General features: G+C 38.5%; 1 protein-coding gene and 1 long non-coding RNA gene across 2 annotated transcripts; both read left to right on the top strand.

Annotated features, from left to right (window-relative positions):
* Positions 1 to 221: 221 nt before the first annotated feature.
* LOC105357270 (uncharacterized) lies at positions 222 to 1268 on the top strand. The gene is made up of 5 exons (XR_911280.3): positions 222 to 353; positions 453 to 520; positions 647 to 859; positions 924 to 1026; positions 1108 to 1268. It is a non-coding gene; the product is annotated as an uncharacterized LOC105357270 (long non-coding RNA).
* Positions 1269 to 8714: 7446 nt separating this feature from the next.
* On the top strand, positions 8715 to 11588 carry LOC101164797 (C-type mannose receptor 2-like). The gene is made up of 4 exons (XM_023953138.2): positions 8715 to 8770; positions 8913 to 9296; positions 9430 to 9777; positions 10495 to 11588. The coding sequence occupies exons 1-4, from the start codon at positions 8737 to 8739 to the stop codon at positions 10839 to 10841; spliced, it is 1113 nt and encodes a 370-aa protein (XP_023808906.2). The 5' UTR covers positions 8715 to 8736; the 3' UTR covers positions 10842 to 11588.
* The last annotated feature ends 3944 nt before the right edge of the window (positions 11589 to 15532 follow it).

Here is a 15532-nt window from a genome sequence, read left to right as displayed (position 1 = left end):
TCTCTTCTTGATTGGGCGAGATTAAACCATCTGGGGGGCTAGATACGGCCCATGGGCCATTAGTATATTCGACACCCCTGGTTTAGATGGTTTGACTGGAGACCATTAATTCTGTACCATTTTAAGATTATTAAATCAAAAGATCTTTGTTATGGAAGTACTTTCTATCTACACTACTTCTCCAGTACTGGAGTGCTTTTGTGCTTTTGTTCTCCAGCTTGACCCGGTTTGTGGACAGCGTCGCCCCCTTCAGGCTGTATGATGAACAGCAGGAAGGCGTTACAGTGCAGGAGCTGAGACAGAACGCCCCATGGAAAATATCTGACAAAGAGTTTGAAGTGTTCAGGCTAAAGGTGAGTTTTTCTGTGTCCAAAGTTAACGTCTTCATGGCGTTACTCCCATGCGTGTTCTTTCTTTTTTGAATCACTTCCTTCACTGCTCTCCTTCTGTAGTCTGAGAGGAAGATCAGGCTGAATGAAATCATCCGCAAGAACTCACAACACACTGCTCTGGTGCTCGTGTAAGTTTACCGTTTACTGAACACAAAGTAACCTTCATAAACACAGACAAGTGACAAGTTAAGGAGTCAAAGCTTTGTTTGCATGTCAACAGATAGTACTTGTTGTTGATGGAAATGTGTTTTCAGGAGCCTCCCTGTGCCGCACAGAGACTGCCCCAGCTCTCTGTACATGGCCTGGCTGGACACTGACCTATGGCCTCCACTGCCCCGCCGTGCTCATACGAGGAAACCAGCAGAACGTCCTGACTTTCTACTGCCAGTAAACCCTGAGGAGAACTCAGTTCTGAAGGAGCATGTGACTACAGCAGCTGTATGACCAGAACTAAAGATTTTGAAGAAGTGGGTCAAATCTTTTTAAAACTTTTTGTCACGGTGCCCCCGGTTGACTCCTCCTCCTCATCAGCTACACCTGATGCCTCCAGCTGCACCTCCTCATCCTCGTCTGGCCGAAGGTTCTTAAGGAGACCACGGACCTGCAATCAACGCTAGTTCGTTGTACTTCCACGGTGCATCTCCTGGCCTCGTATAATTCTTGTTTCATGTTTGCCTCGTTCCCTGCTAACCCAGTCTGTCTTACCTCGTCCCAGGATTACATCTCCGTTTGGACCCTTCTGGTGGCTGCTCACGTCTCGCTGTCCACGTTCCTGTCGCTCCTCTGGATATCCACCTTGGATTCAACGGTTGACGCCGCCAAGACCCTCCAACCACCTCCGTTGCCTAACACAGGAAACCTGGGACTCAGCTCCATCCCCGCTACCACATTAAAACCAGTTACTCTTACCTCTCTGCTTGCCTTGTGTCCTTCCGGGTTCCAGCACTTGAGTCTGCCTCAGCCTGCTAGCCATGACACTTTTACCACTTTTTTTGTTTAAAAAGTTAAGACATTTTCTAAATCATAAAATTGCGCAAGTAAAATTAATCAACATCCCACCGCGCCTTAGAAGTGTTATAGGTGCTCCGACTCTTTGATCCAAAGTTCTGCTTAAATGAGATGCCCGTCAATCACATAAGTCCAACATGGTTCACAAGAACAAAGCCTTTGTTTTTTCTGGAAATAATAAAAGGAAACTCTCCTCCAATAGAGTTTTATTTTTGGAATTTCTGTAAGAACTTAGTGTAAAACTAAATTCATATATTTTCTCTTTCACTACCAGTTTGTTATAAAACCAGGAACACTAGCATAATAACGAGATAATTACTGGGACATAAAAACATACGTAACTTCTTCATGTTATTGCTTTCTAGAGTGAATAGATTTAATTTTCACTAAATTTCTTTTGGAAACACACATTTTATGAATAAAACCAAAAAATTCAATAAAAGGCTATTTCTTTTTTAATACCACTGTACTTTTAATTAAAAACTGTTACACAAAAGCTTGTAAAAAAACATTTTTGAGAAATTCTTTAAAAATATATGCTTATATTTGGTTAAGATTGCTCTATGGGGCACATTTAGATAGCAAGGGTTGGATAAAGGAGTTCAAGGGAGAAGGGGCTGTTGAGGTCTCTGTTCTATTGGTGAGAGTTGATGGACGTGAGGGAGTTACACTTATCTTCTGATGTTGGAGAAGACAGAACTGCACGCTGGGATCTGGAGATGTTTTCTTTAAAATGAAAAATTCTTAAACTACAACCCAGATGGATGAAGGAAAAAGAGAGACAGGAAATGTCTGGGTTGCAGTTGTTGAGTATTTAGAATTTCTCTTATTCCAGTAGAGATGACGATGACTTGTCGTTTCATCTGGAGGGAGAGACAGGAATAGTTATTGTCAGTATTAAAATGATGACCAAAAAAACATGTGAGTGAAGGATGGAGCAGAGAGATGAGAAATGTACCAGAAACAGAAGGGGGCAATTACAGAACCCTGTGGAATACCAGAAGAGAGGCATTAAGAGGTCAATTACTTTTCTGCTAGAGTAGTTTAAAACGTTTGTTCAAATAAGCACAGAAACTGCACCAGGGACACTTGTTCACTGTGTACAGTAGGCAGTCACTTCACAAAAGGCTGCAGAAAGATTTGCAAATATTACTGCACTGCAGCCTTAGCTGTGGAAGTTTAGAGGAGTTCAAAACTACACTTAAAATTCTGTCTCACTTACAGATAGGTCTTATCACAAAAATGACAGACACTCAGGCAGAATAAATAAATCTAGCACAGAGAACGTGAGTCTCCTGTCCAGGATTGATGGTTTTGCTTATTTTAATGTACGTCTTGTTTTTCCGGTAATTTTATACAGAGCTTTATTAATGCAGACGTTACATTTGTGTAGTTTTTGTGTGTCTTTCCTTTGGGATGGTGAACATCTACATGTGATGCCAGTTTAGCTGCCGTTTTCATTTAAACTGATTGTCCAAGTCTGAAAAATCTACATTTTTTCTGATCAAATCAAAATCTTTAATTGGATTTTAGAAGTATTAATTACATTAATGGCTTTATTGTTATTATTGAAATGATTGAGCTGTAATTACATCCCTTCTCTTGCTCCCAAATTTTTTTCGTTATTATTCCTATTTAAAAATAATTTGCACATATTTTTAACATTTGATACTTGATCAATATATGCTATGAAGATTTCTGAAGCAGTTATGTCTTTTCTTCCGATATAGTGTTTTTTTATTCATAGTCATGATTTTTTCACTGAACAGAATCCGTATGTATTTCACATAACTGATCTGCATTTGCTATGTTGATTTCTAAATATTTATGTTTATTTTTACATAATAAGTAATTCATCTTTCATCACGTCAATGTAAGCACCACAGAAGAACCCTCTTATGTAGTTCAACAGTGATTAGCAACACACACGCAAATACAGACAATGCAAGTTTTCAAAACAGTCAAATAAGTAAAGCCGGTGTCATAGGATAGCACAACGGCTTAACCAGTGCCTAGGATAGCACAAGGGGTAATTACAGGCAAGTGCAGGGCTTGAGCTTTGCCGACTTACCAGAAAGATTCTGTTCATCACCTGGTAGGTACAAAATCATACCACACTCAACTGCAGGGGCTGTAATTAATGCAATGACATTTATTATCCGTAGCTGAAAACAGTACAGAGTCATGAGGCGGGCGAATAAACTCCTGTAATTCTTGGGCTATCCTAGGCATGGTGTGTTGGCGGGGGCATTATTTGTCATATTATTTAGTTATATATACATATATATACATATCAAAGATATATATATATATATACATATATATACATATCAAAGATATATATATATATATATATATATATATATATTAAAATTGCATTCATGAAATTTGAATGTCCATTTGGCATCTGTCATCTGACTCAAAACTATACAGGTGTGAATGTTTGTGTGTAATGCTTTTTTCCACACGGAACTCGGTTTAATATTAGATTACAATGAATTTGCATTTATGTAAATAATAAGCATCTATGTCATGGAGGTAACAACTGATCCATTAGATGATGCTGTTGGTATCCTTTACTTCAAGTAACTCAAGAGGCTTAATATTTCACGCATGTTTACTTATTTTATAAACCATATATACCTATTTGTTTGTTGGATTTTGAAAAGGTCTAAAAATAAAATGACCTCAAGTCATGTCTCCTTTTTAGAGGTAAACAGTAAATTGTTTTTTATTTTATAAGTAAAACATATATATTTATCCCTAGTTTTAGATGCTTGGGAGGGTCATAAATCAATCAGAAAATGTTAGTTTTCCTGGATCCCCAGCAATATTTAGGTTTGTGGCCTCAGGGCATTATTTTTTTTTTTAGAAGAAGTTTTATTTTAACTGTTCCCTAAATTATTCAGCCATTAGTGCATTAGAGATCATCTGTAGTGGGTTTTAAATATTTGATTTATTCACTTATCTCATTCCAGTAATTTCAATCATTCCATTTGAATTATTCCATTCTGACTAAGCAATGATGCTGATACTGTGAGGTGAATACGTGAAACATCTTCCTGTTATACTTTATCATTTTCATTTTCATCAATGGACTCATTGTCAAAAGATAAGTTATCTTTTTTCTAAATGAAACCAGTACGCATATATTTTGAATAAACATACACAAACACATGCACATACATCCCTATTCTATACAGTTAACTTTTCTGACTGAAACCCGATCAACCAGTTCTCTTGTAAAAACGATTCTGAGTCGGAAAGATTGAGCCCAACAGCTTGATTATGATCCAAACACTCATAAAATGTTTGTGCTTCCATTTCCTGTTATTAATAGTAGGTATTACCATTGATAACAATGTATCCCTACAAATCTACATCCATCAGCATGTTATGGTTCACACAAAAGTGGTCGAACTGCACAATGTTGCCCTCAGGCGACAAGTAAAAACAGCCACTTTAGTAAATGAATATAGACAAAAGTATCTTCAATCATTTGAATAAGTTTCTTTACATATTCATGCACATCACAGAATATTTTTTACAAAGTTATTTAAATGTAAACACTTAGAATAGGTATTTTTTGAGCCATATCAAAATGGACAAATTGCAATGCCAACCCTTATTTTGAAATAAACGAGTCACATGACTACAGGAAGCCAGTTTGTAGGTAGGGATGGCAATGTGCTTCTTGGTAGGATCTGGCTGACTTGGGCACTGTGCAGTGGGCGTCACAAGAGGTCCCACAGCATCACACATCATATGGAATTGTTGGATTTACAGCTCCTCTGTAAAATCAACAACCACCATTTCCCAAAATCTCTCTATCTGTAGCTGCTCCCACGTTCACATAATTATGATTTAATGGAAACAGTGAAATTTCGAAAATGTGTTTTTTTTCTCCAACATTTCTACAATTTTTATCAGGTTTTGCGCATATGATTGAAGGAGATGCAGTTAGTGATGGCAAACAAAGATTTATGATCCTGGGAATGGTGGGTGAAAACCATTTTTTTTTATTTGGTTTAGTCACATCCAACATAAAAACATGGAAGTTTATTTATTTTTTTCTATTTTCTTACCACTGTATTTTTCTAACTAGGCAGAAGCATTTCCCACTGAATTAGACACCCCCCCAAATGTCCTAAAAGAGATAAAGTTTCGGGGGGGCCTTTTATGAATGCAGACCACATCTCCTGTGTTTTTGTTTGTGTGTGTTGTGCTCTTTCTGCAGAAATAAATGTCAGTCAGGATCAGAGGTGGCAGGACTTGTTTCCATTTACAGAACTGTCCTCCCCTCATTTCCCTCACAGCCTGAGGGATTTACTATTCAAATGTTTGTGGCAATCAGAGAACAGCATTCTAGGATCCGGAGACCTCAGGGAACTGTTCTCCTCTGACCATTGTACCTGAAGGTTGACAGAAAAGGACAACAGGTGAGAAGATCTGATGCTGACAATGCAATTTCTAGAAAATTCACTCACTTTCCCATTAATATTACACACATGTTTCTGTCAGTGGTTTTTCCTGTTTCTCTGCGATGTTTTCATGTGCTGCTGAACTCTTTCATAACTCATGTTTGTATTGATAAAGTAATCAACCCAAAATACTCTAATGCTATTCTTTATTAAAGGCTTTTAAAAGTACTAAAGAATCCCTCTAATATGTAGTCTATAAGGATAAATACAGTTAAAGGGTTAAAATGTTGGTAGTTTTAAAAAAAATGTCACCAAATTCCTTGTTGGAAAAAATTAAGATGAAAAGTAGAAGAAGAAAAATGACTTCTATTTTGCTTCGTTGGTAAGTGGTAAGTGAGCCCGCTGTGTGCATCATGCTGGCAGACTGATTGTTAGAAATGAGGAAATTAAACAATTAGAAAGTAGTTTTCATGGACTTCCCATGGACGTACTATGGGCACTTGTGTTTCATGTGCGCACCCCATTCCTGCAGCATCTGTGTGAGGTCAGTACACTTTACTACATCATCCACCGCACATCATAAAGGCGTGTCACTTACATTAGCCTTTCAAACACTTCACCACACACACAACAATGGTATGTTCCATTTTTATGATGTCCCATCAGACCAAATGAATGTGTTTGTTCTGAACTTTCTTGAAATAAGGTCCAACATGGTGTGCACATATTTTTCCATGATGTGTCTGAATTGATCAGGTTGACTTTGGGTTTATTATACATCTGAAAAAAATTGTATTTTTGGTGTTTTTAACCAGTTCTTGTGAAATTTTTCTGATGGAGGACATATAATAAGAAAATTCAACTCAAAATTGCATTTCTAATTATTTTTTTCCATTTGAATCATGGTGAATCAGGAGCAGAAAAAAAAATGCTGTTGGAGTTTTGACACAGAAGTTTGGCGGCCCAAATGCTCCCTGCTCTGCTCCATTTTGATGCATCCTCTGGTAGAGGACTAGATCAGTGGTGTCCATCTGGCATCTGTCATCAGACTCAAAACTGTACAGGTGTGAATGTTTGTGTGTAATGTTTTTTCTGCACGGAACTTGGTTTAATATTGGATCACAACGAATTTGCATTTCTGTAAATAAACAGGGTTTCCTTTTCACCTTTGAAAAGCATCCATGTTATGGAGATAACAATTTATCCATTAGATGATGCTGTTGGTTTCAGTCACTTCAAGTAACTCAAGGGGCTTAATATTTCACACCTTTACTTATTTTATAAACCATTGATATCTATTTCTTCTTTGGTTCTTGAAAAGGTCTAAAAATCAAATGACCTCAAGTCATTTTTTAGAGGTAAACAGTAAATTGTTTTTTATTTTATAAGGAAAAATATATATTTAACCCTAGTTTTAGATGGGGAGTCATAAATCAATCAGAGAATGTGAGTCATCCAGATATTAGCAGTAAAGCCATCAGGCTCAGAATCCATGTTAGACATAAACCTCATGTAGTTCAGATGCTGAGAGTGAGTCTGAGTCTAAAACCTGGTACTCATTTAATCTGGGTAGATTTTAGCTTTTGAAGATAAATTAATGCTCTGCTCTGGCGGATTAATCTGTAATCAGTTCTTTAAATGTCTAATTTATTTTATCTAGATTATGACTGACATGACCTAAGAATCTTTCACCTGTGTTTTCAGGAAGCTTGAAGACGTGATGAGCAGCACTTGCAGTTGAACTTGTGAACAATTTGTTAATTTTTAAAGAAAAGCCTTGTGTTAACTGCTTTTAGAGCTTCACATATTAATGAAAATAAATCAGCCCCTCTGCAATGTGACACCCAACAGTAGAATGAATGAAGTAGAGGGGCTGAGCCTCTGGGCCAGAGTTCCACATTAATGAACATATGCTCTTCAGTGTTTGCTTTAGATGGAAATGTGATGGAAAATTTTATGTTTGTTTTCATCAAGCTGCAAAAGGAAACATTCAGAAACAAAGGTCTATGTGTTAGAATTTATGTACATTCACATTTGCAAATTTGATCCACATCAGGGTCATATTTCCTTCAATGATCTGTGTCTTTTGGCAAGTAGGAAAGAAACCAAAGGTCATAAACCGCTTTGTAACCGTCAAACCTGTTAGACCAGACTTTCTAGACGCACTCTAAAATAAATTTGTATTGTTAGTGTTTAAGCATGTTCTCATGGCATTTTTCTCACGATGGTAGACATATATAAAATTTAAGCCAAAATTTGCATTTCTGAGTATTTTTAATTCAAATTATTGTGAATCAGCGTAGACAAAAAGATGCTATTGAAAATATGAAAAAAGCTTGAAGCTGTGACATAGAACCTGCAACGGTAACCCACAAGCTCCTTGCTATTCTCCATTTTAATGCATCCACTTACAGACAATGGATCCAAGTCTGTCATTTTTTTCCTTGTTTGAGCTGAAATCTGGATCAAAACTGTGTGACTGGATAGCTCTGATACGGCTCCGTTTTGTTGTTGCACCAGCAATGTTAGATTGGGGATGTGAGGGGCTGTAAGCTAGCGGTAGAGTGTCGAAACAGATGGATGATAGAAGTGTGGGAAAGGCTTACTCCACACCAACTTAGAGGTGAATTTCTGATGAACCACTGCCATACACCAGAATGTGTGTCACTATATGTCCTAGACATGACAAAATGTGGGAGTCATAGTAATGACAAAGGTTTGCTGATTAGAGCTTAAAATGTCAATCTTAATGAAAGACCAGTGAAAACGCTCTTTGTTTCCATTTTATTAATTTATTCTTTCTTTCTGATCAGGTTTTTATGGCCACCACATTTATTTAAGTATCATAATCATAAATCCAGTTTTTAAACTATTCTCATATTTGTCTCAGCAGTTTCAGAAGCAGCAGAGCAAAGATGAAGCTGAGTTTGTTCCTGTTCATCCTTGTTGGTGAGTTGACCGTCAGCTGCTCTCTGATCATCTCCTTTTCTTTGACACAGTCACAGTGAAACAGAAAAAGTCTCCTTTAGAAGAAGAAGAATGTTTGCATTTGATCAGATTGTTCAGAAGCAGATTTTTGTTTTTCTCTCAGGTCCTTGTTGCGTCATGACAAACCAGCTTTTCCAATATCACTTCATCAATGAAAACAAGAGTTGGGATCAAGCCCGGCTCTACTGCAAAGACAACAATCACACTGACCTGGCCACAGTGAGCAGCATGGCAGACATGAACAGACTCAGGCAGGATTTAGGAACCAGGAACGCTTGGATTGGTCTGCAGAGAAAAGCTAGCAGCAACAGAACGTGGCAATGGTCTCAGCCTGATGTGCAGTTCAATGAAAGCCGAGATAATGGGTGGGATACAAACACAATGGAACCAAATGACTATGGCATAGAGAACTGTGGGACTTTAAACACAGACAAAAAGTGGGCGGACCTGTCCTGCAACAGAGAAAAACCTTTTATCTGCTATGATGGTGAGAATGTGCAAGTGTCACTTCTAATGTAAAGCACAAAAAAGCTTGTAAATATTAGAAACTTTTTCCATTTATTATAAAACATTTTTGACAGACTTTGAAAATATTTTATGAATATTTGTTGCTTCCACAGAAAAAAACCCATCTCATATCATTTATGCTAACGAGAGTCTGAACTGGGCTGATGCTCAGAGCTTCTGCAGGGACCGTCACACAGACCTGATTAGTGGACCAGAGCAGATGGAAAAGCTGGATGAGGAGAAGACAAACAACTTAATCCAACAGTCCCAGGGTGGTTTTGTTTTCATCGGCCTGTTTAGAGACGCCTGGCAGTGGTCTGATGGGAGCAGCTTTTCCTTCAGGTTCTGGAATCTGCAGTATGATGATGAGATAAAGGACAGCAGTTGTGCCATGCTGAATGAGGACGGAAGGTGGAGTTCTGAGAATTGTAGTGAAGAACATCCCTTCATCTGCTATGATGGTAAGAGGAGTTTGAAAGTGACAGATCAGAGGAGGATGTTCAGCTGCTGTGTCTGCATGTTTAACAGGCCTCCTCTGTTTGTTTTAGGAAAATTGTTTTACTCTCTTGATAAAATGTAGTTTAGTGGATTTTGGATTCCCTGTCGTGAAATTTGCATTATTAGGTCTATTTCCTACTTTGCTTTTCCTTTTATTATTTTGGGATTTTATCTATGGTTCAAAATGTTAATTTCTTGAATTGTTTATTTTTTTTTATTACTCAGAATTTGGTTAAGACAGTCTTTAAAAGGATCAGATGTTAAGAACAGTCTCTTTTTGTCTTTCTCTCATTCAGTTTCAAGAACACATTTTTTACTTAAATGTTTTTTTCCGTTTCAAACAAACTTGGCAATCAGAAACAGAAGACAGATTAACTTCAAAGTAAAAGATTAGGATTTCTGTCTGAAGTCTTAACTTTTTCTCCTCCTTATCTTTACACAATTCTTATTTTGTGAGTTACAGCCCAATACTTTATGTCAAGCTTTTATTCTGAAAGTACAACAGTCAAAGTGAAACTGCTTTATTTTCAAAGCTACAGACATTTATAGATATTCTCAACATATTTGTCATTTAAAAGAATATTTCTTTTGTTTTTTAAACATCCTTTTGCGGTCAAAATCTTTGAAATGACTTTTAGTTTCTGTATTTGTTCTTTTTTCACATGTTCCTTCACTAACAGATCATGTGATCCTGATCAAAGAGAACATGACCTGGGAGGAGGCCTTATACTACTGCAGACATCACCACCATGACCTGGTCACCATCACTAACATGGATGAACAGAGATGGGTCCAGGAGAAAACCAAGAATGCCTCCTCTCCCTTTGTGTGGACTGGACTGCGCTACACCTGCTCTCTGGGGTTCTGGTTCTGGGTCAGTGATGAGGTGGTCCACTACAAGAACTGGGCCTCACCTGGACAGGTGAATGAGTGTGACATGTCAGGAGCCATGCAGACAGGAGGAGAACACAAGTGGTTCAAGAAACATGATGAGGAGAAGTTCAACTTTTTCTGTTCCACATCTTAAAGCTGTTCTTAGTGTCATGAATTGTCTCTTGGTTTTGTTTTATTATGTTTTTCTAATGCTTCTTTCTTGCAGGTTAGCTGTGGCTTCCTTATGAGTCGGTCAAACTTGCCTGCAATCACTAATGAGGGTTTTTGTATTTAAGCAGGTTTCTTTCTGTGTTCCATACCACTGCGTTTTATGTGTTCTGCTCTGAGCTTTTCTTTCTTAGGACAATGAATGTCTATTTTGGCCATGTCAGAGTCCTTCCTCCATCTGCGTTTCAACCTGATTGCCTTGTAAAAGTTAAAAGTTTGTTTTTTCAGACAAATTAAACATTTCTTTGTTAAAAGCTGAATTTCAGTTGAACCTCTATGGTTCCTCTACATTAAAATGAAGAACTCTAGATCTTGTCATGTTCCTAATGGTGAACAGGAAAACTTTATTCTCCTTCTTGTTATCCACATGAAGGTCTTGTCAGAATGTTTCCTTCTTATTTGGTTTTATACACGAAAGATGCTTGTTTTCATTCTCTGCATATATTGATTCTTCATGTCATTGTACAAACATGGTCAACTCAGAATGTTTTTTTTAATTTTTCATCTTTTTTGTGCTAATGTTTTAAGAACTACCAAATCAAAGAACTACAAACATGTGGCACATTAACCCAATCTGTTACTGAAGTCCATGAGATGACCTGTAATTAAAAGTCGTCATAGACATGATCCGTGTCCGTTTTGTTCATGTCCTGATATCACCTGTCTGTTTTGTTTTTCCTGCTTACTTTATCAACAAACATTACAGAGCAAAACACTGTAGAGTAGAAGTAATTTTATTATCTGGAAAGAATTGTGTATTTTTGTTTGTCATGATACAAAAAAATGATTTACCGAGGCGCCAGCTTTTCAAAACATATGATCCACCTTTTCCGAACTTTTTTAGTGTTGATTTATATGAAGCTGCAAAGGCAGGTGGGGGCCGGCAATAAAGTACACAAAAACACCCCAGGTGTGGATTTAGATCCTAAACCTTTATCTGAATGTTGAGGGTTACTTTTTAAGTTTTCTTTTAGATAAATCAAATTATTTTACAGCGTTAGTCATGTCTGCTGCAGCACTCACCTTGTATGGCCAGGCTTCCGGTTGGAGCAATCACGCCTTTATGGAGGACACCTAGTCATGCCCCTTCATAAGTCCATTCCTGTGATGCACTCCTTGCTGGAACGTCAGTAGTAGATTTAGCCAATCAGAATACAGAACACAATGCAAGATGCAAATCCGTGAAGTAGAGAAACCGTGAAAAGTAAACCGTGTTATAGCAAGGGATCACTGTATATTCTTCAGATTCTCAAACACAGTTTAAAATTATCAGGTTTTTCTTTATTTTGTCTGATCACTTATTGTGTTATTTAAATTCTTTAGGTTTTGGCCTCATGTATCTAACTATCCATGATCCTCTGGTCATCAAAATAATTGTGTAATTTTATTGTTTATTTTGATCTTGTCACAATTGGAGGGGCTGGTGAGCATGAAGGACCCAAAATGCAGAGACGGAGGCACACGGTTCCAGGGCAAGGGATTTAATCAACCAACAAAAAGGACTGCAGAGCAAGGAAACAAAACTAAACTTACTGAGAGCAAAACATGAATACATGGCATGAGGGAAGAGACGATAAAGACGTTAATGGACCAGCACAAGAGGATGGCAGAGACAAGACTTAAATACAGACAGGACAGACAAGACACAGGTGAACATGCTCAGGACAATTGGGACCAAGGAAGTAAAACTCAAAAGCATGACCAAACAGGAAACCTTTCAAAATAAAACAGGAAACAGAACTCAATCATGACAGAACAAGATGTAAAGGAAAAACCAATACAAAGAAACCCAAACCATGACAGATCTTTAGACTTTAAGTGTGACTGCAATTTTTATTTGTTCACTCAGACCACAGCAAACCCATTTTGCATAGTTCTTCTTGCAACAGTGAGTCTTGGCAAACTTAATGCCAAACAGCTTGTTTTCATAAGTTTTTATTACAACATGTAAATGTGATGTTTTTGTATAAAAATATTTAAAGGGCCTATATCAGCAAAAACCTACTTTTTTAGATTTTAAGATTTATAATATTCATTCTTCACTATAAACAACCCATAAGCAGTATTTTCATCCAGTCACACATGTCACTCATGAAATGGGGGGGGGGGGGGCACAAGGAGCGAAAGCCAGCGCCTCAGAAATAGTCGTCGAACTGTGAAAATGACTCATATATTTAATGAAAGGTAAAATATAATCATATAAACGGATATATCTTACTGAAAGCCTGACAAGCATGACAAGCATACTGTATAATTGTTTGCTTGTCAACTTTGGTTTTAATTTTCTTTTTTTTCTTCTTTTTTTTTGTTCTCTTAAGGGTTTTGAACACAACCAGTGGTTCCACGGCTATTGGGTTCACTGTCACAGGGTCCCGATCTATCTGTTTTTTAGAACAATTGTTTTACAATAAAAGAATAAATTTTGCTGACAGATCATTTCCAGGTGTCTTTTTAGTAAGAAGGAGTTGAGATGAAAGACTGTTCCCCATTCGTGATTCCATTAAGGAAATAACCGGAATTGAACTTTTGTTTGCGGCCCATAAGTCCAACTAAAACTCCCAAATTTAAAGCAGCATTTCTCCTAGCAGGACTAGGAAAACTGTTGGCTCTCGCGCAGCCGTTGTCTCTCTCGCCGCCCGGGAACTCTCTCCCGACGCTGCAGCCGTCAAAGACATCCTTCCTCTCCACACACCGAGTTTGCTACTTAGCTTTCACAAATGGACACAGGAAACAAGTTCTGTTCACTGAAGTGCGGTACCCACTCACTTCATCTTTCTCCTTCACTCACAGATGAGGGATCCCGCCTTCCTTTTTATTTTCAACTGCACGTAAAAGCAACGTTTACATGTGCTGACGTAATTACGTATACCAGAACAAAGATTGTCTATAATGACAGACATCACACTCTAACAAAAACAAACCAATCAGCATTGAAGACCATGCTGAGCATAAAGAGGTATAGTTTATTTTACTAACAGAAAGCTGGGACTTAGAAAACAATTCCCATCAGAACACGGAATTCTCAAGTTCTCCTTAAAGCATTCCCTCAATGCAAAGCCTTACTGGAGAGTGGTTGCTATCCAAAGCTTCAGGTGAGGATCCTTATTTCAACAGATGTGTTTGACGTTGTTTTTAATATGTTAGTTCTTCTGTTGTGAGGGTTGCATAATACATTAAGTTCAGTGGTTGAGAAGAAAAAATATTTTAGTTGTGATAGAAGGTCACTGAAAACAGACGGCTGTAATAGGAAAAATGGGAACTACAGAATTCTTAGACAGGAAAAATTGGACACCGAACCCATTCCTACAGATGCTGCAGTATTTCAAAAGATGACAAAATCTGATGGTAAAACCTGTGGCAAGACAATACCTCTTCACTAGCCGAGGTTACATGGGCAAAATATCTTGATCGGATCAATGGTCGGGTTAAAATTCACCCGTGCACATGGGCCCAGAAAACCTTTTTCCGATTAGAACAAACGTTCACATGGGTCACACTTTCGGTCGGAATTAATCATTTGGGCATGCGCAGTATTGTTAAAAAACTTCCGGAAGAGGAGATGCGTCCCGTTGTAAACAAACCGCTGCCACATTCATTTTATGCAGCAGCTCGGCAAAATACGAGACGATCTTCCAAACGTGCTTTTATTAATGTCATGAATAGTATGAAGTGCCTGTTCGCTCATCGTTTTATTTAATCCATGTGGTCATTACTTTTTTTTGTGGAAGAACGGAGCTGGAAGGCTTAGGACAGGCTATAAACACGGGCTAACAACATTAGCCTTGTGGACACAAAATCCAGGACCGTGCGGGGAAATAATGCAATCTGCAGCTTGGCTGCACGCAAATATGTGGGCCTATAATCAGCCTTTATTTTGTTGGGACACGACTGGAAACACAAATCCACGTGATTGAACAGTTTCTAAGGACTGAGCGACATTTATGTATGCTCTGAAAAGTTCACACAAACCGCCCCAAAGCCACTCAGTGAGCTAGCGGCCCGTGCTCTGCTCGAACACGGTTCCTCCTGAGTCCTGCAGCCGCTAACCCAGAGCGGCGGGACGGCTCGCAGTCTGAATTCTCCCACACTTTACAAAACAACAACAAAAAACGCACACGTAACTAAGCATCCCTCCCTCCCCTCAAACACAAAGTTATCCGGCTGCTCTGCTCACTTGGTCCACTTGGTCCACCGGAGCTCGGGTGCCAGTGGACCGAAGCGCTCCTGCCCCGCATCCCCCTTGTGAACGGTGTAAGGAGAGGGGAGAGGCAGAGAGCCAGCTGGGCGAGAGCGGAGCGGCGCTTTTCACGGGGCGTCTGCAGAGCAGCTGGTTGGTCCTGTATGCGCTCCAAAGCTTTCCCTCAGCAAAACACCATCTATGCGTGACGTAAACCAGAGCAGTAGTGACGGCGTGTTTACATGACGCATTTTCTTTCTGATCAGGCGTTCTTTCCGATTACTTTTGCCCATGTAAACGCGGCTAGTTACTTGTATTTCACAGATAAAACATTTCCTGTAGTTTTTCACCATGTGTGCACTCACTGCAGGAGGGACTTTGGCCCACTTCTTCACACAAATCTTTTCTAGGTCAATCAGGTTTCTTGTCTGGTTTTGAGA

The sequence above is a fragment of the Oryzias latipes genome, chromosome 18, assembly GCF_053564925.1.
Source record: "Oryzias latipes strain Hd-rR chromosome 18, Olatipes_Hd-rR_3.1".
NCBI classification, from domain to species: domain Eukaryota; kingdom Metazoa; phylum Chordata; class Actinopteri; order Beloniformes; family Adrianichthyidae; genus Oryzias; species Oryzias latipes.
The sequence above is the reverse complement of the archived record's forward strand: the minus strand, read 5'-3'. Positions and strand labels throughout refer to the sequence as shown.